Source organism: Bufo bufo, chromosome 1, assembly GCF_905171765.1.
Source record: "Bufo bufo chromosome 1, aBufBuf1.1, whole genome shotgun sequence".
In the NCBI taxonomy this organism is placed as follows: Eukaryota; Metazoa; Chordata; class Amphibia; order Anura; family Bufonidae; genus Bufo; species Bufo bufo.
In genome coordinates this window covers 408,192,986-408,219,755 of record NC_053389.1, presented here as the reverse complement: position 1 = coordinate 408,219,755, position 26,770 = coordinate 408,192,986, and the positions used below count along the sequence as shown (strand labels likewise).

The 26,770-nt window shown below is 43.4% G+C and overlaps 1 protein-coding gene across 1 annotated transcript in view; it reads right to left on the bottom strand.

Annotated features, from left to right (window-relative positions):
• STK32A (serine/threonine kinase 32A) overlaps positions 1 to 26,770 on the bottom strand; it is a 290,285-nt gene that overhangs the window by 71,851 nt on the left and 191,664 nt on the right. Inside the window, exon 6 of the mRNA XM_040406255.1 lies at positions 7,689 to 7,726. Coding sequence (XP_040262189.1) covers positions 7,689 to 7,726 — 38 coding nt within the window. The remainder of the gene's footprint in view (positions 1 to 7,688; positions 7,727 to 26,770) is intronic.

Sequence of the window (26,770 nt, the reverse complement as noted above, 5' to 3'; positions counted from 1 at the left end):
GGTAAGTATAAGTGTTTTCTTATATAGGTACAATACTGGGCAGGCACATGATAAGAGGGGCTACTGGGCTGGGCTGGCACATGATAAGGGGGGCTACTGGGCTGGCACATGATAAGGGGGGCTACTGGGCTGGCACATGATAAGGGGGGCTACTGGGCTGGCACATGATAAGTGGGGACTACTGGGCTGGCACATGATAAGGGGGGCTACTGGGCTGGCACATGATAAGGGGGGACTACTGGGCTGGGCTGGCACATAATAAGGGGGGACTACTGGGCTGGCACATGATAAGGGGGGACTACTGCGCTGGCACATGATAAGGGGGGACTACTGGGCTGGCACATGATAAGGGGGGACTACTGGGCTGGCACATGATAAGGGGGGACTACTGGGCTGGCACATGATAAGGGGGGCTACTGGCCGATAAGGGGGGCTACTGGCCCATAAGGGGGGCTACTGGCACATAAGGGGGGCTACTGGCACATAAGGGGGGCTACTGGCACATAAGGGGGGCTACTGGCAAATGATAAGGGGGGCTACTGGCACATAAGGGGGCTATTGGCACATGATATGGGGGGGCTACTGGCACATGATATTGGGGGGCTACTGGCACATGATATGGGGGCACTCTGGCTACTGGCACATGATATGGGGGGGCTCTTATTACTGGCACATGATTGGGGGCATCTATGGGGCATATCCTACTGCAGATTATTGGGGGGGGCACTATAGGGGCATCTACTGAGGCTAAAAAGAAGTGGTATTTTATATATGGGCTCTGTATAGGGGCATTTTATACTGGGACACATTATGGTGGGTACTATGGGGAAGGGGGGGGAGCACTATGGGGGTCATCTACGGGGGCACTGAGAAGGGGTATTTTATATTGGCACATTATGGGAACATTAGCTCAACTGGGGGCATTACAAAGGGGTATGTTTTGCATATTATAAGGAGAATTATTACTACTGGGGGGGCATTATGGTGGGCTTTATTACTCCCCCATGGTATGACCCCCTAGTAGCAGCACCAGCCTCTCCCTGCTCTGCTATCCCTCTGCCCCTTCTCCAAATCCTTATTATGAAATCTTTCTCATTAGGATAAAACACAACATCAGCTCCGCCGAGCCCCCCAGCCAAGTGTTGAAGTGGTGTCCGAGATCCCCAAGGGCCAAGTCAAGTAATTGTAAGTTTTTATGGGAGTTCTACAAAAGAGCTATCGTGGGGCAAAGTTCATATTTGTGTTTACACACGTGTTTTAAAATGAATGCTTTCTCCTATTATAAACAAGTAAATAATGACGCAATGCTGTGGGGCTGGTGTGCAACTTTTTCCAGGGCTGGTTTTTATCCCCAGTCTGGCCCGGAGAAACACCCCATATGTGGTCGTAAACCGCTGTAAGGGCACACGGCAGGGCACAGAAGGAAAGGAATGCCATACGGTTTTTGGAAGGCAGGTTTTGCTGAACTGTTTTCTTTGACACCATGTCCCATTTGAAGCCCCCTGATGCACCCCTAGAGTAGAAACTACATAAAAGTGACCCCATCTAAGAAACTACACACCTCAAGGTATTCAAAACTGATTTTACAAACGTCGTTAACCCTTTAGGTGTTCCACAAGAATTAATGGAAAATAGAGATACATTTTTAAAATTTCACTTTTTTGGCAGATTTTCCATTTTAATCATTTTTTTCCGGTTACAAAGCAAGAGTTAACAGCCAAACCAAACTCAATATTTATGGCCCTGATTCTGTAGTTTACAGAAACACCCCATATGTGGTCGTAAACCGCTGTACGGGCACACGGCAGGGCGCAGAAGGGAAGGAATGCCATACGGTTTTTGGAAGGCAGATTTTGCTGGACTGTGTTTTTTTACACCATGTCCCATTTGAAGCCCCCCTGATGGACCCCTAGAGTAGAAACTCCAAAAAAGTGACCCTATTTTAGAAACTACAGGATAAGGTTGAAGTTTTGTTGGTACTAATTTAGGGTACATATGATTTTTGGTTGCTCTATAATTACACTTTTTGTGAGGCAAGGTAACAAGAAATAGCTGTTTTGGCACCGTTTTTATTTTTTGTTATTTACAAAATTCATCTGACAGGTTAGATCATGTGATATTTTTATAGAACAGGTTGTCACGGATGCGGCGATACCTAATATGTATACTATTTTTTTTATTTATGTAAGTTTCACACAATGATTTCCCCATGGGGACCCGATGGCACCGCCTCCGCACCAGGTAAAAGCCGCAAACTGCAGGTCTGAATTTACCTGCGGTTTGCGGTGATCGCCGACACGGGAGGGTCACGGGACCCCCCCGCGCATTTAGCCGAGGTGCCTGCTCAATGATTTGAGCAGGCACCTTGTTCCGATCACCACCCGCTGGGTGGCGGTGATCGGAACAACACATGACGTATCGGTACGTCATGTGTCCTTAAGGACTCGGGAAACATGCCGTACGTCATGTGTCCCTAAGGGGTTAAAGAGGACCCATCACCACAAAATGCAATGCAACCTGAAAGCAGCATGCTATAGAGAAAGAGAAGCTGAGCAGATTGATATATATTTTTGAAGGGAAAAGATTCAATGTATTTCATACATTTATATTTTAGTTTTTTCTAACAGCTATTGGTACAGGTAGGAGGTGTTATCAGGGATGGACAGATATCTCTTATGCACACTTATACACACAATGCCATCAACCACTGATAACACCTCCGCCATGTTCACAGCTGTTTACAGGGAAAGAAAAAAGCAAAGATATAAATGTATAAATTACAGGTTTTACTGAATCTTTTCCAACAAAAACAATCACTCCTGCTGTACAACATGGTGATTTCATACTGCATTGCATTTTGTGGTGACAGGTCCTCATCAAAGCCTCCTCACAAGTAAAGTCCCTGTAGGTCCCTCATTATAATAGTGTCACCTTCCTGTAGTATTAATAAAATAAATAAGTAATACTCACCTAGCCCTATTGCCCTGATGAACGGAGCCCATCATCCCCTGGCTTGTGCGATCTCCTGTTCAGCTCAACAGGCATGATGACATCACTGCATCACGCCTACCTGCTGGTACGAGCACAGGCAAGTGAATGGTGGAGATGAAAGCTGGTGGCTCCCTACTTCACCATTGTGTTCAACTCTATCTGTATCCTCATGATACAGATACATTTGAAATTAAGACATGCCACAGCTCTCCAGGGACTGCAGGATTGCCCCTGAAATCCTTGACTGTCTCACCACATCCAGGAAGATTGGGAGTCATGTTCACATGATGGTAATATGGTTTCATATATAGAAAGAAAGGAAAAAAAATCTGTATATTTGCTTCAACTTGCAAACTTGTATCTAAATTAAATTTCCTAATAAAGCTAGTGTTTCAAGTACTCACCAACTTCCAGTTGCCTACAACTCTTAAAGGGGTTGTCCGCAGGGGTTGGATTCAAACAGGTTCCCTACTCAATGGCGGACACGTGGCGTCACGACTCATGTTTACATATACATACACCATATATATGAAACACACATACACATAAATACACCATATATACACACTACACACACACATACACCCCAACTAAGGAGCGGCAATGGAAGCGAACATTTCCAGCTGCCCTGCCGCCACCAGACCACCGGATTGCAACTCAGCCAGTAACAGGGTTCTTCGATCCAGTTGTAATTTTAACAACCGGATGTGGAGAACTGGAGTGAACTGGCTGAATCCCATGCCTGGTTGTCCGGGTTCAGAGTTAAACCAGGATAAACCCATATTTTCACCCAGGCAGCCCCCCTAATATGATTATTGGAGCATTTTATGCTCAGATTCTCTACCTTTCCCTGCACCGTAAGGGTCCATTCACATGTCCACAAAATGGGTCCACATCCGTTTCGCAATTTTCAAAAGATGCGGACAGCACACTGTACGTTCCGCGGACCCCGCAAAAAAATAGAACATTCTTGTCTGCAGCCATGGAGAAGAAAAGGCATTTCTATTATAGTGCCGGCCTTGTGCGGTCTGCAAAATGCGGAATGCACATGGCTGGTGTCCGTGTTTTGCGGATCCGCAATTTGTGGACCGCAAAACAGTTGTGGACATGTGAATGGACCCTTAAGCGCAGGGCAAGGGCTTCTTTGCCAATGTTTTTATACCGCTAGGCGGAGGCTTCCACCCAGAAGTGTATTCGGTGATGTCAACGGCTCTGATGGGTGGGCTTTAGCGCTGCCCTAGCCGTTTCACAGGCTATGGCAGCGCTAAAGCCTGCCCTTTAGTGCCGGTAACATCACTGGGTTCTCTGCTGGGCGGAAGCCTTCACCTAGCAGCCCCTATGGAGAGCCCAGTACGTCACGGGATCTCCTAAAAATATCCTTGCTCTGCGGGATTCAGCGCAGTGCAAAGAAGAGCATCGGAGCATGAATTACTTCGATGCTCATGTCAGGGGGACTGCCTGGGTGAAAATGGGGATATGTCCAGGTTCAGCTCTGAACCCGGACAACCCCTTTAAAGGATGTTTCTAAATGTCATTGCAGAGTTTGCAGCTGCAGGAATAAACAGCGAGTTGTCACTGACAGCCGGACTCCCCATAGGGCCGCTTTCATACGAGCGAGTTTTCTGCACAGATGTGTTGAATTGAACACATAGCACTAAATCCTGGCCCATTCATTTCTATGGGTCTATGTACATGAGCGTTGTTTTTTATGCAGCATTACGTCAAAGATTGCTGCATGTTCTATATTCTGCATTTTTCATGCACCCCGGTTTCATAGAAATGAATGGGGCTTCAGTAAAAAACGCACTGCATCCGGATGCAAAGCGTTTTTTTCACGGATGGTTGTTTTTCTTAAGTTTTTTCCACGTGTGTGAAAAACGCATCAAAACTGATAGCATCTGCGTGAAAAAACCTGAACGCAATCACAGACAAAACTGACTGCGCTTGCGTGCCTTACCATCAGTTTTTTCCTGAACAGGCTGAGAGAATCCGTAATGTTCGTGAGAAAGAGGCCTAAAGAAGGCAGAATGGTTTATTACCACCAATGTCTTTCCTACTGCTGAACTGAGCACAGTGATCATGTGATTGCTGGGTGCCAGGTAACTCCAAGAGCTGATGGGTCCTAGCAGACCCAGATCAGATCTACAGCGCACGTCAGGAGGCTGTATCCCTCCCTCCTGTAACTGAGACTAATATGTCAACACAAGTTACATGAGAAATAACAAAAAATACTAATGTAATAATAATAATAATAAAAAAAAATAATAATGTAATGTTATAATGCCCCCAAAAGGTCTTCTATGAACTTATAAGGGGCAAAAAATATATATAAAAAAAAATGAAATTAAATAAAAGACAAAACAGAAGACAAAAATGTCAACACTAGCCCCTATATATCCCCTACATAAAATTTAATGGAAATAGAGTAATACTACACTGGAAAAAAGACGTGCAGGTCACTTTTTTTTTTGTTAAATCTCTTTTTTATTGTATGAAAAGACAAGGCAAAATACTGATATAAATACTTGATACAAAGTAGTATGAACAATAAGTATCACATCTTCACATATAGGCTTAAGTTATCTGTAGCTTAACAGCGTTACATTATATCACAATCGACAAAACAAGGCACAGTTTGCGACATAGTAATCTTGGGGTTCTTCCCAACATATCAGGCTAAGTGAACTTTCTGCGAAGCTGTAGGTTTTTAGGAGAAAGACCTAAGTCTGAAGACGTATTAACTCTCTAACTGGAGGGGGGTGGGGTGGTATGTCGTCTCAGGTCCTACACATATCATCCTATAAGGTCACTATGTAGATTGAAGCAAAGCCAAGTAGAGCTAAGTAATCCGAACCTATTCCCAACTTATCCTTCCATCCCTACAAAATCCTTCGCTATAATCCAGGGTCAGACCCGCCTCCACCTACTTCCTCCCTCTGTTTCTCATACACATGGGACAGCCAGGGCTGCCAGGTTTTCAGGAATTTATCTCTGCTATTAAGTTACCACCCCACAAGTTCCTCCATACGACAAATGTTACTCATTTTCTCGTACCACATATCAATAGTGGTTGGTTCCGTAGATCTCCACTTCATGGGCATTAGAAGTTTTGCTGCAGTTATCATATGTGTTTGAAGGCATCTTTTATTAGGCCTGAATGAGTCAGAGGGCATCCAGAGCAAAACTAATGGAGCTGATAGACGCAGCCGGGTAGAACATATTAAGTTAATGACCCTCTCAATGTTAGACCAAAATTCTCTCAGTGCCGGACATGACCACCAAATATGGGAGATATTCCCTGTACCATCTGAACACCTCCAACACTGATCAGTGTCTAGCAGGTGAATTCTGTGCAGGAATTCAGGAGTTCTATACCATCTGGACAAGATTTTCAGCGAGTTTTCTTGGATTTTTATACATTTGGAGAATCCAAGTCCATATTATGGTCCGTGCTTACTGAACTGAAGGGGGTTAATTAGTTAAAAATATCTGCTTGCCTGTTATGTGAATGTGGTGCACCACTAATAAATTCTATGCACATTTTTTCTGGAAGAACACTTCACCTTTTATAAAAGCACCTTTTAGTGTGTAGTGAAATATTATTTCTGTGGTGTTATGATAACATGTATACAGATGTAAATGCTACCAAACTGTTTACACTATTATAGCTCAGGACAACATGATATGGAGCCGTAATATGATGGCAATATTACATATATATATCAATTCCAACTCTGACTCTGATTTCATGTGCAGAATATTTTGAATTATCTCCTGGTGGGCTAAGCCACCAGAGTACTCACCCATCTGACTGCTCCTCAGTCTTCAGCTCCAGGATGTCCCTGCCTGCTTCCTACTGCTCGCTCACTTAGGGCATGCAGTCTCCCTGGGCCAGCGCATGCACAGTCTAATCCATCCCCATCCATTGGCAGCATTGCCTAGGGTATATAGGGTGCCTTCCCCTATGGGAATATGCCTGAGATACAGAATCCTAGCTTGTCTAGTTCTGCAAAGGTGTGTTATAGTATTGTTCTAACTTTCCATGCCTGACCTCTGTTTACCAGATTGACCCTCTTTCTGCTGCCTGCCCTGACTTATTGCCTGACTACCATATTGCACAAACTTCTTAACAAACTCTGCCTGTCCTAACCTAAGCTTGTCCACTGACGATACATTTGCCTCTCTCCTTGGTCCCACATAGCGGTGTCCTTTAACCCATCTGGGTAAGCGGTCATTGAATGTAGACAGTTCCAAGAGGTAGTGGCCAGGTGGTTCCCCTGCAGTGAAGTTGAGATCTCTGTACAAAGATTAGAGGGTAAAAACCAGGGGACCACTCAAATGATGTTCTTAGGGGTCAGATGTGTTTAGTGACACAGTGGGTCCACAGTCGCTGCTTTATATGCTGAGCCAAAAGCAATTTTTTTAGGTCAGAATATCGCCGTATGATGCTGTATGGTACCAGGCCTCCTTTGACCTTCATACAGCCTTCTTGCATGACACTAAATTCTAATAATGAAGGTGAACAATTCTGCACACTTTGCGCTGTGTGTGGACATTTATTAATAAATTTATTTAGTTATTACATCTTCAGTGTATGGCCTGGGTTTGTGAACAGGTAATCCCTGTATAACTATAAAGAACATCACATTTACATGTTAACAGGCAATAAGTACTGTAAATAAATGAATCCCCCTTACCTTGCTCATCAAGCAGTATATTATCTGGTTTAATATCCCTGTTAAAAGAAAATACATGCACATTAGAATTATGTAAGTCAACCACCAAAACATTGTTTATTGCATATATCTCTTTGAAATACACATAAAGACTTTCATAATAATGTGACACTGTCTTTGTCATTGTGTCTCAATGTCCCCTATGTTTTCTGTGTCTCTCCTGTGTGTATTGTGCTGGTGACTGGAACAGCAGGTGACAGTAGAGAGCACATTATTGAGAAGCTTTACTGCTGTGAAAGGAGGAAGTAGGGTCAGAATGTGCTATGACAGTACCAGAGGAACCTGCTCAGAGTGGGTGAGCGCAACATGCCTCAGCACAACCACCGAGGAGGGGGCATGATTGCTGTAGGCAGAAACTGAGTGGAGTGGTGCAACTTGATCCAGTGGAGGAACCATTTGACTGTTGGCAGAGACAAATTTGAGATTTCTGGGACCCCAAGCAATAATTATGTCTGTAGGCCCCTGTTGCAGTACTAAGCTGCACCCTATCACACTGCTAATATGGTGACCACACAGTATAATTACCCCTTATGTGCCCCAACACAAAATAATGTTGCATTTCTTCCCTCCCAGAATTCCAGAGGAGCATGTATGGCCTATAAGTCTCCTCACACTGATTAAGGTGCTCTCTCCCTAACGAGAGTTAGTTCCCCCATTGCTCGGACACAGGCCTCCTACCCAGTTAAGCCAGTACTCTCTGCTCTGCACTGATGAGGGGCAATCACCCCTTAACAGCTGTCTGCAGATGAGGTGCTGGCTTATTATCCAAGTCATGTCTCAAGGCTTATTTTAAGAGCTGAATATTGACTTATAGGATAGCTGCCTTACATCTTGTGGCATTAGAGGCAAAGCTTGTTAAGAGAGAATGAAAAAGACATGTAGGACTTTGCTTGTAGCCCTATTAATCTCCCTGTAAGGACGTGAGCAGCATGCCACGCAACCGAAGCAACTAAGCAGCCTCATCTTGCTTCCTGTAAATAAAAGAAACACTCCAGTACATTGCCTGTATTATCAGCATCGCTGTTCCAAAATGTAAAGTGGGCAATGTTCACACAGTCAATGCGTTTTCAGGGTAGGACCGCGCTGCTATTTTAGCAATGGAGGATTCTTCACTCTAGCACAGAACCATCCGCATATTCGGACACAGAGAACCAAATCACCCTCCACAGATGCACTCCTCTCCTCCAGCACACTCCTGTGGGATATCGAGAGATCGCACCAATAGTGAAGTACTGATAGTTCTAGTCAGATAAAAAGGTTTATTATACTCACAAGGCCAATCTTGGTTAAAAGCTTATCAAAATCATAAAACACCATCGCCTACTCCTGCCCAACCCGGGTTTCCCTTTCGCGCTTCTTCAGGGGCAGCTGGTCAAACCCTTTTTGGGGCTGTCCTAAATTCCCAAAAATTAACCACCCATATTCCATGTTCAACCAAAAGGTCATGGTCCAAAAACAAATGCAGTTGGTAGAAACATATAAAATATATGCAATACATGTAGGCAAAACTGTATAAAAATGTGTGATAAAAATAAACAAAGTTCATACTGAATAATACACCATATTATTTAAACAATCTAGTGAATTTGGGGAACACTTATTTTTTAAAAAGACCCTCTTTTGCATATATTTCCTATTACTTCCTATTGTTTCTGGACCCTGTCTATTGTCTAGATAGAATCCCTACACATATATTCATCCTGATGACATTTGATCCATATACATACATTATATATATATATATATATATATATATATATATATATATATTTTTTTTTTTTTTTTTTTTTTCTAAACACCATTAATAGTTTCCCACACCAGCAACCTTCAATTTCCTTCCTATTGTGCAATGATCCTGATCCCCACACTCACAGCCTCCTCAATCGTCATTCCCCATTCATAAAAAATCTTCCTACGTCTTTCACCATGTGACGTCTCTTACGTGAGCGGTTCCAGCTCATCAGCTATTCCATTTTGCCCATTCATCCGAAGGTCCTTCAATATCGCATAGTACTCCATACCGCCTATTATTAACAAACCTCTCGTACATACATTTTTCACACAAGTCAAGATTTCAAATCACACTCTATATTCAGTCCTTGTGGTTGGAATGTACCTAACTTAAACATCCACTTTACTTCTTTCCGGTTTATCTGTGCGATAGGATCCCCGCCACGGATTTTTAACCAATTCAATCCAGATAAAAGATAATCCTTTAGGGTTTTTTTATGACAATTTTTAAAATGCAGGGAAACACTATGGGTCTCTAGGCCCTTTTGAATATTTCTAATGTGTTCTTGAATACAGGTTTTTAACTTCCTCGTTGTTCTGTCAACAAACTGAAGGCCACACGGGCACTCCGGTACATAGACCACTCCCGTGTTCTCACAAGTTATATTCCCTTTAATTTTAAATGCCTGGTTCTTTTTATTTGAATGGACTGTAGATACTGCCTTCTTTTTATTCTCCCTGCTTCTATTCCTACAGGCAAGACAGAAGCCACACCACATGAATTTACTTTCCTTCTTCTTTACCATACTCTTAGGGGCTGTGCTTTGTACCAGCTGCATTTGTAGATTTGGGGCTTTCTTAAATATAATCGTAGGTTGTGCAGGAATCTCCTCATTTTTCAGGACCCCCCAGTTTTTCAGGATCATATTCTTAAGTATTCTGGCATTCGTACTGAATTGGGTGAGAAATGAAAGCCTAAAATCCATTTTTTCTTTACCAATCTTATTTTGTTCTACCCTAGCATTTTCTTCCACAGCCTCACAATATTTACTTAACTCCTCTTCCACATACCCTTTTTCTACAAACCTTTTTTTAATAACCTGACTCTGATCCCTAAAGTCTTGTACTTCCGTGCAATTTCGATAAATTCTCCTTATTTGCCGCAAGGGGATGATACCAATCGGAACATGAGCCAACAACCACAACAGCAGGCACAACAGGAATGTAGGGCAGACAATACACGGAGATCACATGAAGTTGAAGCACAGAAATTGAGTGAAGATATAACAATTTTGGAAATGCATAAAGACCATTGTATAGAAACACAAAATTTTCCCGATCAGGCTATGAGGGGGATACAGAGGAACGATATGATGGAGGGAGGGGAAGAGGAAAAAGAAAGGATAAGAACCCCTCAAAAAAAGAAGTCTCGTAGAGGGAAGAGAGGGGGAACTAAACAGCAGTCCAAGATGCAAAAGAGCAAGGGGAAGTAAAAGGGGTCTTTAATCTTAGTTCATATGCACTTTTGGAACAAGAAAAATGTGTGCTTGGTAAAAAGGCTTAAATTTGCTCCCAGCATTAGGCTTATTAAGTTCGAAGTGTTCCTAGACATCCATAAGTTTGTGAGAAAATTGAATATCGCCAAATACTATATGAACAATCAGACAGCTCCACTTAAAAACACAGGTTTAGGGAGTGGTATCATTCATACTGAGCTGTGTAATAAATCACGCTTTTTTCCCAAAAACAAGAATAACAAATGCATAGATGCATTCAAGAGAGGAATGCTGAAAGAATTGGAAAAACTAGATGTAATACAGAAGTATTATATTTTGACTAAAGAAGAAAGACACGCATTTAGAGGGTTGGAAAGCAACAGCAGTATAATAATAAAACCAGCGGACAAAGGAGCGGGAGTAGTAGTAATGGATACACAGAAGTATGAAAATGAGATGCAGAGACTGATAGCTGATGAAAATACTTATCGTAGGTTAAAAGGTAATCCTAAAACTGGAGTTGAAAAGAAAAATGACGAGACTAATCCAGGAATGTTTCAGAAATAAAATCATTAACAAAAAAAAGAGTTGGACTACCTACTAATCAAACATTCTGTCACTAGAGATGGCCTTGCGGTTCGCCCGGTGGTCGTTTCGTGGTGAACTTTGCTCATTCGCTGAACAGGCAATCATAAGGCGATGAGACGTTACAGCCCATGGACATACCCCCTAACCTATGAATAAACCCGATCTGGCTGCCATTTTACATTCAGTCTTTTGCCAGTGTAGGGAGAGGTTGCTGTGTGGAGCAGGGACAGACTGTTAGGGACACCAAACACTAGCTAATAGGGCCACAAAAGTCCTTTTAAGCTATCGATAGATGTCACATGGCGACATGGTGGTGTGATATACTTATAATATACAGTGGATATAAAAAGTCTACACACCCCTGTTAAAATGTCAGGTTACTATGCTGTAAAAAAATGACACAAAGATAAATCATTTCAGAACTTTTTCCACCTATAATGTGACCTATAAACTGTACCACTCAATTAAAAAACAAACTGAAATCTTTTAGTTGGAGGGAAGAAAACAAAAAAAACTAAAATAATGTGGTTGCATAAGTGTGCACACCCTGTTATAACTGGGGATGTAGCTGTGTTCAGAATTAGGCAATCCCATTCAAAATCATGTTAAATAGGAGTCAGCATACACCTGCCATTATTTAAAGTGCCTCTGATTAACCCCAAATAAAGTTCAGCTGCTCTAGTTGGTCTTTCCTGAAATTTTCTTAGTCGCATCCCACAGCAAAAGCCATGGTCCACAGAGAGCTTCCAAAGCATCAGAGGGATCTCATTGTTAAAAGGTATCAGTCAGGAGAAGGGTACAAAAGAGTTTCCAAGGCATTAGATATACCATGGAACACAGTGAAGACAGTCATCATCAAGTGGAGAAAATATGGCACAACAGTGGCATTACCAAGAACTGGACGTCCCTCCAAAATTGATGAAAAGACGAGAAGAAAACTGGTCTGGGAGGCTATCAAGAGGCCTACAGCAATATTAAAGGAGCTGCAGGAATATCTGGCAAGTACTGGCTGTGTGGTACATGTGACAACAATCTCCCGTATTCTTCATATGTCTGGGCTATGGGGTAGAGTGGGAAGATGAAAGCCTTTTTTTTACGAAGAAAAACATCCAAGCCAGGCGAAATTTTGCAAAAACACATCTGAAGTCTCCCAAAAGCATGTTGGGAAAGTTGTTATGGTCTGATGAATCCAAGGTTGAACTTTTTGGCCATAATTCCAAAAAATATGTTTGGCGCAAAAACAACACTGCACATCACCAAAAGAATACCGTACCACAGTGAAGAATGGTGGTGGCAGCATCATGCTTTGGGCTGTTTTTCTTCAGCTGGAACTGGGGCCTTAGTTAAGCTAGAGGGAATTATGAACAGTTCCAAATACCAGTCAATATTGGCACAAAACCTTCTGCTAGAAAGCTGAACATGAAGAGGAATTTCATCTTTCAGCATGACAACAACCCAAAGCATACATCCAAATCAACAAAGGAATGGCTTCACCAGAAGAAGATTAAAGTTTTGGAATGGCCCAGCCAGAGCCCAGACCTGAATCCGATTGAAAATCTGTGGGGTGATCTGAAGAGGGCTGTGCACAGGAGATGCCCTCGCAATCTGACAGATTTGTTGTGTTTTTGCAAAGAAGAGTGGGAAAATCTTGCCAAGTCAAAATGTGCCATGCTGATAGACTCATACCCCAAAAGACTGAGTGCTGTAATTAAATAAAAAGGTGCTTCAACAAAGTATTAGTTGAAGGGTGTGCACACTTATGCAACCATATTATTTTATTTTTATATTTTTTCTTCCCTCTACCTAAAAGATTTCAGTTTGTTTTTCAATTGAGTTGTACAGTTTATAGGTCACACTGGTGACACTAGGGAGGCTCATTTCCAAAGCAGCCTGCTATTGGCTACACCCCCCATTGGGCGTATAAGTATTATCTGTATGCGGTGCCTGGGCATTTTTGGGGGCATAATAGGGGTTAGATAGCCCCTTTAACCCTTAGGATACCGGAGGTTTTTTTTCATTTTTGCATTTTTGTTTTTCTTCTATATCTTCCTTCAGCCATAACTTTTAATGTTTCTTATGTTTTGCAGGACAAGTTGTACTTTAATATGGCATACAATGTAGTGGGAAGCGGGCAAAAAATGTCAAATGGGGTTGACTTGACAAATGGGGGTGTGGCAGGGGAGAAGCCAAGGCAGGAGGTGGGATGTGCCAGGGGTGGGTAGTGGGCGGAGTTAGGGGCCAAATTCAGATTTTTGCTATGGTCCCAATGATTTTTATGTACGCCCCTGCCAGTGGGGGCTACTCCATCTGAGAGGAGTCAGAGGAGGATGGTGCCTGGGGGGGGGGAGGAGAAAGAAGAGCAGGCTTTAAACTTTTCTGGGATCCCTGGTGTTGTTCGTGGATGGGGGGAGGAGACCAAGGACGACATTCTCCTGGGCGATGAGCAGGAGCCAGGGCGCTCCACCGCTTCCAATTTAGTGCAAATGGGGGCCTTCATGCTCCAGTGTTTGAAGAGAGACCCCCGTATAAAAAGCATAAAGGGCAAGGACCAGTACTGGGTGGCAACGTACTTAGACCCCCGGTACAAACACAAAATGGCGGACATGTTACCAGCATCACAGAGGGCTGTCAGAATGCAGCATTTCCGGGCCTTGCTGTGAGAGATGCTGCATTCTGCTGTTGCGAGCGATGGCAGAGGAATTTCCACCCACAGAGAAACAGTTGGGAGTACTAATCCTACAGCGCATGCAAGAAGAGGGCAGTTTGAAGATGTGTTGGTCACTTTGGATATAAGATCATTCTTGCAGCCAACCCATTGACAGCTGCCCTCCGGATCCAGCCTCAGGGAATGCCTAGACGACAGGTGTCCGACTACATCAGGTTAACGGTCGATGTGGACGTTCTGAGAAGCAAGGAACCCCTTGACAACTGGGTGTGCAGGCTTGACCTGTGGCCAGAGCAGGCACAATTTGTCATGGAACTCTTGGCTTGCTGTCTGAAAAGGATATTCAGCACAGCAGGGAGGAACGTGACTGATTAGCGCACTCTCCTAGCTCACGATAGTGTGGACTACCTCACATTTATAAAAATGAATGAGGCATGAATCTCGGTGGAATTCAACACCTGTGATGACCACGTTTAATTGAATTTCCTCATGCCAGCCCACACATATCTGCCACTACCCAGAACAAATAATGGTCCCTGTCTTATGTAAATACAGCGGCATAAAAGGCCTTTTCTTTCCGATGAATGCCTAATGTTTGGGACCTCGGAGGTATTCAACACCTGTGACGGCCACGTGTTATCGAATTTCAACTATTATCATTTGGTTTTTTTTTCAAGAGGGGGGATTTTATATTTTTTGTTCTTTTAAACATTTGTATTTGTACTGGCCTGCAATAAAATTTATATCCAATGAACGTCTAATATACCTCCAGCAACATAATCACTTGATGTTTTCTGTAATGTGAATGCATAATTTTTGTGGCCTGTAATCTAACTGGCCAACAGTAAAGTTGTTATACGGTGACCGCCTAATGTACCTCCAACCATATTATCAATTGTTCTTTTCTGTACGGTAAATGCCTAATTGTTGGGGCCTCGGAGGAATTCAACACCTGTGACGACCACGTGTTATCGAATTTCAACTATTATCATTTGTTTTTTTTCAAGAGGGGGGATTTCGTTAGCCATGTTTTTAATCCAATTTTATATTTTTCGTTCTTTTAAACATATGTATTTGTACTGGCCTGCAGTAAAATTGATATCCAATGAACATCTAATCTACCTCCAGCCACATTATCACTTGAAGTTTTCTGTCCCGTAAATGCTTTATGTTTGGGGCTTGTACTCCTGTGGCCTAAAATAAAAAAAAATTAGGCCCCAGCATGGCACATTTTTGAGAGTTTTACGAGCTATATTAGTGATACTGCGGTTGACTTTCCAGATTTCACGATCTTCATAGAGAACAATTGCTTTAAGACTAAGAGCAGTGGCGTAGGGATCGCCATAGCAATGGCTATGGGGCCCGGGCTGCCAGCTGAGGATTAAAAAATAGTGGCGGTGCGATAGGGGCCCAGGCCTTGGGCCCCCCCCCTTCATTGGTGGCAGCAGCAGGGGCAGTTCCGATCGGAGTCCCAGCAGTGTAATGCTGGGGCTCCGATCGGTTACCATGGCAGCCAGGACGCTACTTAAGTCCTGGCTGCCATGGCAAGTTACTCTGCAGAATACTTACATGCGCAGTGGCCACCGGGCTCTCCTTCTTGTAACTATAAGCATAACTAATGCGCCGCACAGACCTGTGAGTTACAAGAAGAAGGAGCGCCCAGCGGCCACAGCGCATGTAAGTATTCTGCAGAGAAACTGGCCATGGCAGCCAGGACTTCAGTAGCGTCCTGGCTGTCATAGTAACCGATCGGAGCCCCAGCATTACACTGCTAGGAGGCTGATCGGAACTGCCGCTGCCACCAATGAAGGAGGAGGGGGGGGGGCCCGGGGGCGCACTGCCCACCAATGATTTTTCATACTAGGAAGGGCGAGGGGAGGGCCCACTGCCCACCAATGATTGCCGGGGAGGGGGGGGGCGCACTGCCCACTGCCCACCAATGATTTTGAATACTGGGAAGGGCGGGGGGAGGGCACACTGCCCACCAATGGTTACAGGGGAGGGGGGGGAGGGCGCACTGCCCACCAATGATTTAAATACCGGGGAGGGCGCACTAGGGGCTGATGGGGAGGGTACTGGGGGCTGGTGAGAGGCACTAGGGTCCTAATGGAGAGGGTACTGGAGGCTGGTGAGAGGCACTGGGGGCTGGTGGAGAGGCACTGGGGGCTGGTGGAGAGGCACTGGGGGCCGGTGGAGAGGCACTGGGGGCCGGTGGAGAGGAACAGGGGGCCGGTGGAGAGGCACTGGGGGCCGGTGGAGAGGCACTGGGGGCCGGTGGAGAGGCACTGGGGGCCGGTGGAGAGGCACTGGGGGCCGGTGGAGAGGCACTGGGGGCCGGTGGAGAGGCACTGGGGGCCGATGGAGAGGCACTAGGGGATGGTGAGAGGGACTAGGGGCCTAATGGTGAGAGGCACTGGGGGCTGATGGAGAGGCACTGGGGGCTGGTGAGAGGCACTGGGGGCTGGTGAGAGGCTACTGGGGGCTGGTGAGAGGCTACTGGGGGCTGGTGAGAGGCATGGGGCTCTTATCTGAGGTCTGATTGGGTGTCATTCATATTGGGGTCTGAGCTGAGGTGTTATCTGAGGTCTTATTGGGGTCTTATTACCATTGGGGATCTTATTGGGGCTGTTAGCTGAGGTCTGATTAACATTGGGGGTCTGATTTGTGGTCTGACCTGAGGTGTAATGAAAAAATTATTTTTTCCGGAGCAGCTTGGAGAAAAAAGGCCTCACAGTCTCCCAAACTCCTTCTGCCCGGCCAAGCGAGCCAGCACCCCTGAGGCCAAGCGAGCCAGCACCCCTGAGGCCAAGCGAGCCAGCACCCCTGAGGCCAAGCGAGCCAGCACCCCTGAGGCCAAGCAAGCCAGCACCCCTGAGGCCAAGCAAGCCAGCACCCCTGAGGCCAAGCAAGCCAGCACCCCTGAGTCTTCAGAACTGTAAGTAAATTATACATAAGGGGAGCTTATAATATGAAAGAGACGAATTATGTCAGAGTGGCTCTTCACCTACACATGTATCAGCACTAGATATATACCCCTTACTCTCCCTAATACCCAAACTACACAAGATATATATCCCTACCTTCTGTCTAATACACATACACACCCCACAATATGTTCTTTCACCTACTTGTGTTACAGACCCCTGTACAATTTAACAATCTTCTTTAACACACAGACATTTAGATTCATACATTTCCTACACTGGCACAAATGCATAGGCGAGGTCCGAGAGGTATGTGGGGGTGGGGCCCAAATTTTTTTTTTTGCTATGGGGCCCAGTCATTTCTAGCTACGCCCCTGACTAAGACGTTCTTCAAATCTACGGATGTGAATGCCTACATTGATGTCACGAGCTGTCATCATGGCCCTTGGCTTAAAAATATTCCCAAGGGGCAAAGGAGGAGAATTTATCGAAATTGCACGGAAGTACAAGACTTTAGGAATCAGAGTCAGGCTATTAAAAAAGGTTTATAGAAAAAGGGTACCGTATGTAGAAGAGGAGTTAAGTAAATATTGTGAGGCTGTGGAAGAAAACACTAGGGTAGAACAAAAAAAGATTGGAAGAAAAAAGGGATTTTAGGCTTTCATTTCTCACCCAATACAATACAAATGTCGGAATACTTAAGAATATGATCCGGAAAAACTGGGGGGTCGTGAAAAATGATCCCATCTTGGGGAAGGAGACTCCTGTACTACCTACGATTATATTTAAGAAAGCCCCGAATCTACAAATGCAGCTGGTACAGAGCGCAGCCCCTAAGAGTTTGGTAAAGAAGCAGGAAAGTAAATTTATGTGATGTGGCTTCTGTCTTGCCTGTAAGAATAGAAGCATGGAGAAAAAAAAAAAACCGCAGTATCTATGGTCCATTCAGATAAAAAGAACCAGGCATTTAAAATTAAAGGGAATATAACTTGTGAGAACATGGGAGGGGTCTACGTACTGGAGTGCCCGTGTGGCCTTCAGTACGTTGGCAGAGCAACGAGGAAGTTGAAAACCCGTATTCAAGAACACATTAGAAATATTCAAAAGGGCCTAGAGACCCATAGTGTTTCCCTGCATTTTAAAAATTGTCATAAAAAAACCCTAAGGGATTATCTTTTATCGGGATTGAATTGGTTAAAAATCCGTGGCAGGGAGGGGATCCTATCACACAGATAAACCGGAAAGAAGTAGAGTGGATGTTTAAGTTAGGAAATTAAAGGAAATTGAAGGCTGCTGGTATGGGAAGCTATTAATGGTTAATGGTGTTTTGAAATCTATATATGTATATGGATCAAATGTCATCAGGATGAATATAGGTGTAGGGATTCTATCTAGACAAGAGACAGGGTCCAGAAACGATAGGAAATATATATTTTTTCATAATTAATAGTGTTCCCCAAATTAACTAAATTGTTTAAATAATATGGTGTATTATTCAGTATGAACTTTGTTTATATTTATTATGCATTTTTATACAGTTTTGCCTACATGTATTGTATATATTTTATATGTTTCTACCAACTGTATTTGTTATTGGACCATGACCTTTTAGGATTGGTTGAACACGGAATATGGGTGGTTAATTTTTGGACAGCCTCGAAAAAGGGTTTGGCCAGCTGCCCCTGAAGAAGCGCGAAAGCGAAATCCCGAGTCAGGCAGGAGTAGACGACAATGTTTTATGATTTTGATACGTTTTTTAACAAGATTGGCTTTGTGAGTATAATATACCTTTTTATTTGACTGTAACTATCAGTACTTCATCTTGCTTCCTTTTTAGGGATGTAGTTATAGGGGAAGCGGCTGCTTTGGGCCCGAACTCAGAACGGGGCCACAAAGCAGGAGGACTGAAAGATTTTATTGTCAGGGCCCCTCAACATAAAATTACATTATATACAGTGACACTGTAGGAAACTGACAGAGCAGTTGACGGGCCTAGTCTGAGAGGGCGATCTTGGGGGTGTATGGGAGTAGGAGGTTGTGAAGAAGTTGCTGGGGGACCTGTTAAAAAATTTTGCTGTGGGACAAGTCAATTCTAGTTGCACCACTGCTTCCTGTTATGCCACCTGTTGAAAAGCAGCCCTAGTTTAGAGGTATATTCATATGTAGCAGTAATTGTGTGGCAGAAAACAAAGAACATGGTGGGAAGTCATGAAGCCCTGAACTCCAGAATTCTAGCATCAAGATGTTGCAAAATAGGACTTTGTGACTTTTTGGGATTTCAGGCCCAAAAAGTTTAAGACTTTTGCATTTTTACACCACTCACTCCAGTTTTAAAAAGTGGGTAGAAAAGTGAGAGTGCTTAGCTACGTTCATTAGTTTCACTCCAGATTTACACAGCAACTTAAAAAAAAGTTTTAAAAACTGGTGGTGTAAAAAAACTGGAGTTAGCTTTTCTACACAAAATGGTTAGGTTTAAAGATATGGCAAATGTATTAAATAACATGGGGCATTTAAATTTGATGCAAAGCACACCAATGCAGAATTAAAGCGAACTGATTTCAAATGTAACTGGTATCTCATGATAAATTTCCCCCTAATGATTTTACTGGAAATTCAGACACAGAATTGAATATATATATATATATATATATATATATATATATACATATACACACAGTACAGACCAAAAGTTTGGACACACCTTCTCATTCAAAGAGTTTTCTTGATTATGAAAATTGTAGATTCACACTGAAGGCATCAAAACTATGAATTAACACATGTGGAATTATATACATAACAAACAAGTGTGAAACAACTGAAAATGTGTTATATTCTAGGTTTTTCAAAGTAGCCACCTTAGGATTTGAATACTGCTTTGCACACTCTTGGCAATCTCTTGATGAGCTTCAAGAGGTAGTCCCCCTGAAATGGTTTTCACTTCACAGGTGTGCCCTGTCAGGTTTAATAAGTGGGATTTCATGCCTTATAAATGGGGTTGGGACCATCAGTGGCATTGAGGAGAAGTCAGGTGGATACACAGCTGATAGTCCTACTGGATAGACTGTTAGAATTTGTATATATGGCAAGAAAAAGCAGCTAAGTAAAGAAAAACGAGTGGCCATCATTACTTTAAGAAATTAAGGTTAGTCAGTCAGCCGAAAAATTGGGAAAACTTTGAAAGTAAGGGCTATTTGACCATGAATGAGAGTGATGGGGTGCTGCGCCAGATGACCTGGCTCCACAGTCACCAGACCTGAACCCAATCGAGATGGTTTGGGGTGAGCTGGACCGCAGAGTGAAGGCAAAAGGGCCAACAAGTGCTAAGCATCTCTGGGAACTCCTTCAAGACTGTTGGAAGACCATTTCAGGGGACTACCTCTTGAAGCTCATCAAGAGAATGCCAAGAGTGTGCAAAGCAGTAATCAAAGCAAAAGGTGGCTACTTTGAAGAACCTAGAATATGACATATTTTCAGTTGTTTCACACTTGTTTATTATGTATATAATTCCACATCTGTTAGTTCATAGTTTTGATGCTTCATAGTCATGAAAATAAAGAAAACTCTTTGAATCGAGAAGGTGTGTCCAAACTTTTGGTCTGTACTGTATGTATATATACCCATATGTCAAGAGGAGCATTTGGTAAATACTGTATATACAATATACATTATATACAACATATCACTATGATATGTCTTAAAATGCACCCGCCTAGCTCCTGTGCTGCTGTCTATGATCTTCCTATACTCACTATCATCTTTGAGGAGCCTGATATGCATCCTAGATCTGGACATGGTCTTCACCTACGCCTTCTCTGACAGCACAAGTCCTGGATGGAGTAAGGAGCACTCTATATACAAACTGTCCCTTCATGACTGTGGAGGGGAGCCTGGAGTTTGTATATATGGAGCAGCCTGTGGCTTCTGTGCAGTGTTAATCGAGTATAGATTAGAAGAAAGTGGTGACTTTCTCTAGCTCTGGTCCACAGGATTCCTAGAGTCCCTGAAGATGAGGGTTCCCAAAAACTGAATGTATGCACTGAACCTCAGCAAGACAGAGCCAAGGGTCTGACTGCTTCTGTTCAAACAAGTAAGGCTACTTTCACACTAGCGTTCAGAGCGGATCCGTCTGGGGTCTGCCCAGACGGATCCGCTCATATAATGCAGACTTGGGATCCGTTCAGAACGGATCCGTCTGCATTATATTGTAGAAAAATTTCTAAGTGTAAAAGTAGCTTCAGACGGATCCGTCCAAACTTTACATTGAAAGTCAATGGGGGACGGATCCGTTTGAAGATTGAGCCATATTGTGTCATCTTCAAACGGATCCGTCCCCATTGACTTACATTGTAAGTCTGGACGGATCCGCTTGCCACCGCACGGCCAGGCGGACACCCGAACGCTGCAAGCAGCGTTCAGGTGTCCGCTTGCTGAGCGGAGCGGAGGCTGAACGCTGCCAGACTGATGCATTCTGAGCGGATCCGCGTCCACTCAGAATGCATTAGGGCAGTACGGATGCGTTCGGGTGTCCGCTTGTGAGCCCCTTCCAACGGAGCTCACAAGCGGACACCCGAACGCTAGTGTGAAAGTAGCCTAAAACAGATCATAAGTTTAATGGATCCACTTATTGTTATGTTGCCTGAAGACTGTGCATAATAATCTGTAAAACTGACTGTAATTTAGAGACCTTCAGTACTGGTGAATGGCTAGGAACAGACAAGTATTTAGAAAGGATGCTTTATTGATACTTTCTGAACTTGTTTCTCCTGGACAATGTGAATGAATTTATCCACAAATTCTTTTTTCTTGCCCTCTTAATTAACTTTGAGCTTCCCTAATGAACTTTAAGCTTTATGTTTTATTTATTCGTTGTACATGGTACCTGGAAATATTAAATACGGCTCCACAGAGCTTTCCACAGGAAGGGGAACAGGCCACAAGGAGTCCCAAAGATGAATCCTTTGATCTGTGTTTGGCCCATTAAATTCAATGTACCCATCACGATATACAGGTTAAAACCTTTTTCCATTTTTGGGCATTCAGAAGTATCCCCCCAATAAAATACCCTGCAGATGACTAAATACAATGTGAATGCAATAACACTAAAGAGATCAACTTTTTAAGTCTCTGGTAAATAGGGAATATTTAATCAATATGCATATGATTTTTGGTTAGGCCTGGCTTTTTCAGTTCCTTTTTTGTACAAAGGCAAGGGCTATCAGAAGGAAGGATCATCTATGCCACATGATTCTCTCTCTGAAGCTGCTCCTTTGTCTCTATACTAGTGGGTGAAAGGAGTTTGACTGGTTGCTGATGATACTCTTAAATTTTGCAGTGATCCAGATGAGGCAGTTTGGCGCTCACTACGCTGCCTACCTGTTCTTATCTGCCTCCTTGACACTCATCCCCCAGACTACGATAGTCTAGAATATGATACTGGCTAGTGATGAGCGAAGTTTATGAAAATTCGATTTGGCTGCTTACTTATTACGAAACACATTTCTTTGTAAGTAGGCAGGCGCAATGACGGGGAACAGCGCTTGTGATGCACCCCCCCCTATCATTGAACCCCTCAGATTCATTGCTGATCGCGGCATCTAAATTAAAAATGAGGGCTTTCAAGGGTTAATCGGTTAAAAATAATAATAATAATAATAATAATAATAATACTCGCCTTATTAATTCGAGCTTGAAGAGGCTGCCACAGCCATCTTGTTTGGAGATCCCATGCAAAATCTTGCGCGGTGCGTGATGACGTCAAACATCACTGCGCACAAGATTTTGTGCGGGATATTCAATCAAGATGGCTGCAGCGGCCTCTTTAAGCTCAAATGGATGAGACGAGTATGATTTTTTAAACTTTACCTCAATTTCAGGGAATCTGATTCATTAACACAAAGCATGAGGAAATTCGCGCTTCGCAGTGAATCTAATTTTCCCTGAAATTCAGATCAATGTCCACTTTGGATACTTTCGCTCAACCCTAATACTGGCCATTGCTGAGATGTAAAAGGTTTCTAGTATTTTGTTACACACATCGAAGGACCTTCAGTTTCCTCATCGAATACAGGCGACTTGCACCTTTCTTGTGTATTTTGTCTATGTTTATTTGCCAGTTGAGTTTATCATCAAGGTGGAGCCCCAGATATTTATAGAAGCTGACAGTCTCAACTTCCTGGCCACCAGTAATAATCAGTTTCATCAGTTTCATTGGGTGTCCGCATCAATACTTCCAGCCTTCTGCTCCCTGTTCCATCATTCAGCCTGCAGACACATATCACGCTGCCGGCCCTGTGTGGAAGAAGCCTGCAGTCTGGGAATCTGCTTGTGCTCCTCATCCATCTGTGTCCTGCAAGGGGAGAGTTCGGTCTGAGATTCAGGAACGGGACAAGGTTGAGTAATTTTTTACTTTTTTGTTTTGTTTTATTAACACAGAGGTGCACAGAGAGCTTTACTTCTATCAAGGGGGCACAGAGGGTATTACTACTACAAAGGGGCACACAGAGGGCATTACTACTATTAAGGGGGCACAATGGGCATTACCACTGTGAAGGGGGAACAGAGGGCATTACTATAAAGAGGGCACAGAGGGCTTTACTACTATAAAGGGGGAATAGAGGGCATTACTACTATTAAGGGGGCACAATGGGCATTATTACTGTGAAGGGGCACAGAGGGCATTACAACTACAAATGATGGCAAAAAGAGCATTACTACTATGAAGGGGCACAATGGGCATTATTACAATGAAGGGGGCACAATGGGCACTATTACTATGAAGGGGACACAATGGGCATTACTACTGTGAAGGGGGCACAGAGAGGGCATTACTTCTGTGAAGGGGGCACAGAGGGCATAACTACTCTGAAGGGGCACAGAGAGGATATAACTACTGTGAAGGGGGACAAAAGGCATTACCATTGTAAAGGGGCACAGATAGGGCATTACTACTTTGAAAGGGGCACAATGTGGGCATAACTACTGTGAAGGTTCTACAATGAGGGCATAAGTACTGTGAGGGGAACAATATGGGCATAACTACCGTGAGGAGGCACAATGTGGATATCATTAGGGGGCACATATCCGGACATAACTACTGTGAAGGTTGTACAATGAGGGCAATGCTACTGTGAGGTGGCACAATTTTTTAAAGAGGTGCCAGAGAAAGGACCGCCCCAGGTGCCAAACGCCTTAGGCAATCATTCAGGGTGGGTATTCAATAGTTTAGAATACCTGGCTTAGATAGGTTTTGTTGAGGATGGGCTTTGGAGAAAGATTTAGGGGTTTGGCTAAAGGGGTTATCTAGCTTTTGCGATTTTTTTTTTACACCAGCCTGTTGAGAGAAAAAAACATCTGCACCCTACTGCTTACATTTTCTAAGATATTCAACCTTTATAGGGTGCACAGCAAGGATGCCCTACCCTCTAGGTTCTTCAATCAGCGTAAGCAACTTGATTCTGGTTGGAGATAAGGAGCAAAGAACTGCATTAGGCTACTTTTACACTAACGTTTTGGCTTTCCGTTTCTGAGATCCATCTAGGGCTCTCACAAGAGGTCCAAAACAGATCACTGTTGCCCTAATGCATTCTGAATGGGAAAGGATCTGCTCAGAATGCATCAGTTTGCCTCAGTTCAGTCACCATTCCGCTCTGGAGGTGGAGACCAAAACTCTGCCAGCAGTGGTATTCAGTGCACACAGGTCACCACTGCAGACAATCATTGGCCGAAGAAGAAGATGATGTCAATGGCAGGGAGGACCGGAACACGTCACTGTAAGTAGCAGGAGAGAAAATGGGTAAGTATCACTTGTTATTTTAGCACGTTTATAGGGGCTGCCTAAGTTTGTATCAGACAACCCCATTAACTATAGTTTGGAACAGATCTTAGTTTAGTCTTTGACACTGCGAGGAGTCTTACAAGCTAGGACTTAGGCACATGCACACAACAGTGAAAAAACGGCCGTTAAAAATGGACACACTGTTAGTTTTTCATGTCCATTTTTCTACCATTTCTGCGCCCATTTTCTGCCCAACTGTCCGTTTTTAATAGCCGCTTTGCATCCTTTTTCCATGGCTGTTAAAAATGGATGAATTTCATTGCCCCTTTTTTTTTTTAAATAAAATACCAAACCCTGCAGTAAACATAATGTCCCCCACAGTAGGCCCAGCAATAATAATGCCCTCCATAGTGCCCAATAATGCCCCCGTGCTTTCACTGTCATGTGTATTTAGCCTAACACTGTTCATAAAAATATGCACTTTATATTCTCGGAAGATACATGGAATTTTTTTAACTCCCAGGATAATCTGTAAATATCTGGAAATGGGATGGGGAAGTAGATATATAAGTTCTTGTGGACTGTAAGTATAGGCTAGGGGTAGCCTGAAGTCAAAAACTGGGTAGGAGGATGTAAACAAGTAGACTTTAGGATTTGAGGAAATGAAGGAGAGGTATGCATTGTGCAACTCCTGTGTTATTATTTGCAAATTATAGCCCTGATATGGGAGTATGATAAAAGACATCAGTACTGTTTTTAAATTGTGAAAGAATTGTGTGAACATGTGCAGGCCCGTGCTGCGGACCGCAAATAGTGGTCCTCAAATATGGGCACTGGCCGTGTGCCCACTGTTTGCAAATGCAGACCCGTTCACTTGAATGGGTCCGGAATCCACACCAAAAAAAAACATAGTGCATCCGTGGGCTTCCACTCCATGCCTTCACTCCGCACCATTCCGTATCTTGCAGATTGCGGACCCCAATTCAAGTGAAAGGGTCCACATCCGTGATACGGAGCACACATGGCCGGTGTCCCTATATTGCGAACCAGCTGCTTGCAATATGGGCACGGCCCACACACGTTCGTGTGCATGAGCCCTTATGGTATGGGACAAATTTCACTTTCTTAAGTTATAGAATTGTATTAAAAAACACCAGAAATCGCTATTAGTATAAGAAGGGATGGGAGACAATCAGCAGCATAATAAAGTTCAGAAATGGAGGGAGACTCATTTGAAAATAATGCATAGAACTCCTAAAGCCTTTAATAGACTTTTTGGAAGGTACTACTGTTTATTGTAGGCTTTAAACGAGAATGCCAAAAATGTGATTATAAAGATGTTGGACTGATTCACTATCAGGCCAAACCTTATACAGACAGTGTCTGGCTATAATATGATGAATGAGATATGTCTGTTGTTGGTTCACTATGATCCAGATACACGCCCTCCATAGACACATAATACATTTTATATGCCTGGCAGCAAAAAAAACTATTATAAACCAATAGCTCTCAAAATATCCACACCCCATAAGGGCTCCCAAAATATTACTATAATGATTGCTAATCTGTGGAATAGCCAGATTTCTCTTCTTTCGCTATTGAGAAGAAAATAATATGGAGATGTGGAGACGGGCAAGATGGTTACCAAAAGTTTATGTGGAGATGGACAAGTCTGGTCTTTAGTTTCAGATGAGGGGCAGATATCCCTGTAGATTAAAGATCTAAGGCAATGGAAGGGGGCAGGTTAAAAATGTCAAAATAGTCTACAGGCTCATGATGACTAGCTGGAAGCGACAGGGAATATATGGTATATTACCAGCAATTATGTTATATTACAATATTGTAGTGTTTTAATACTTATC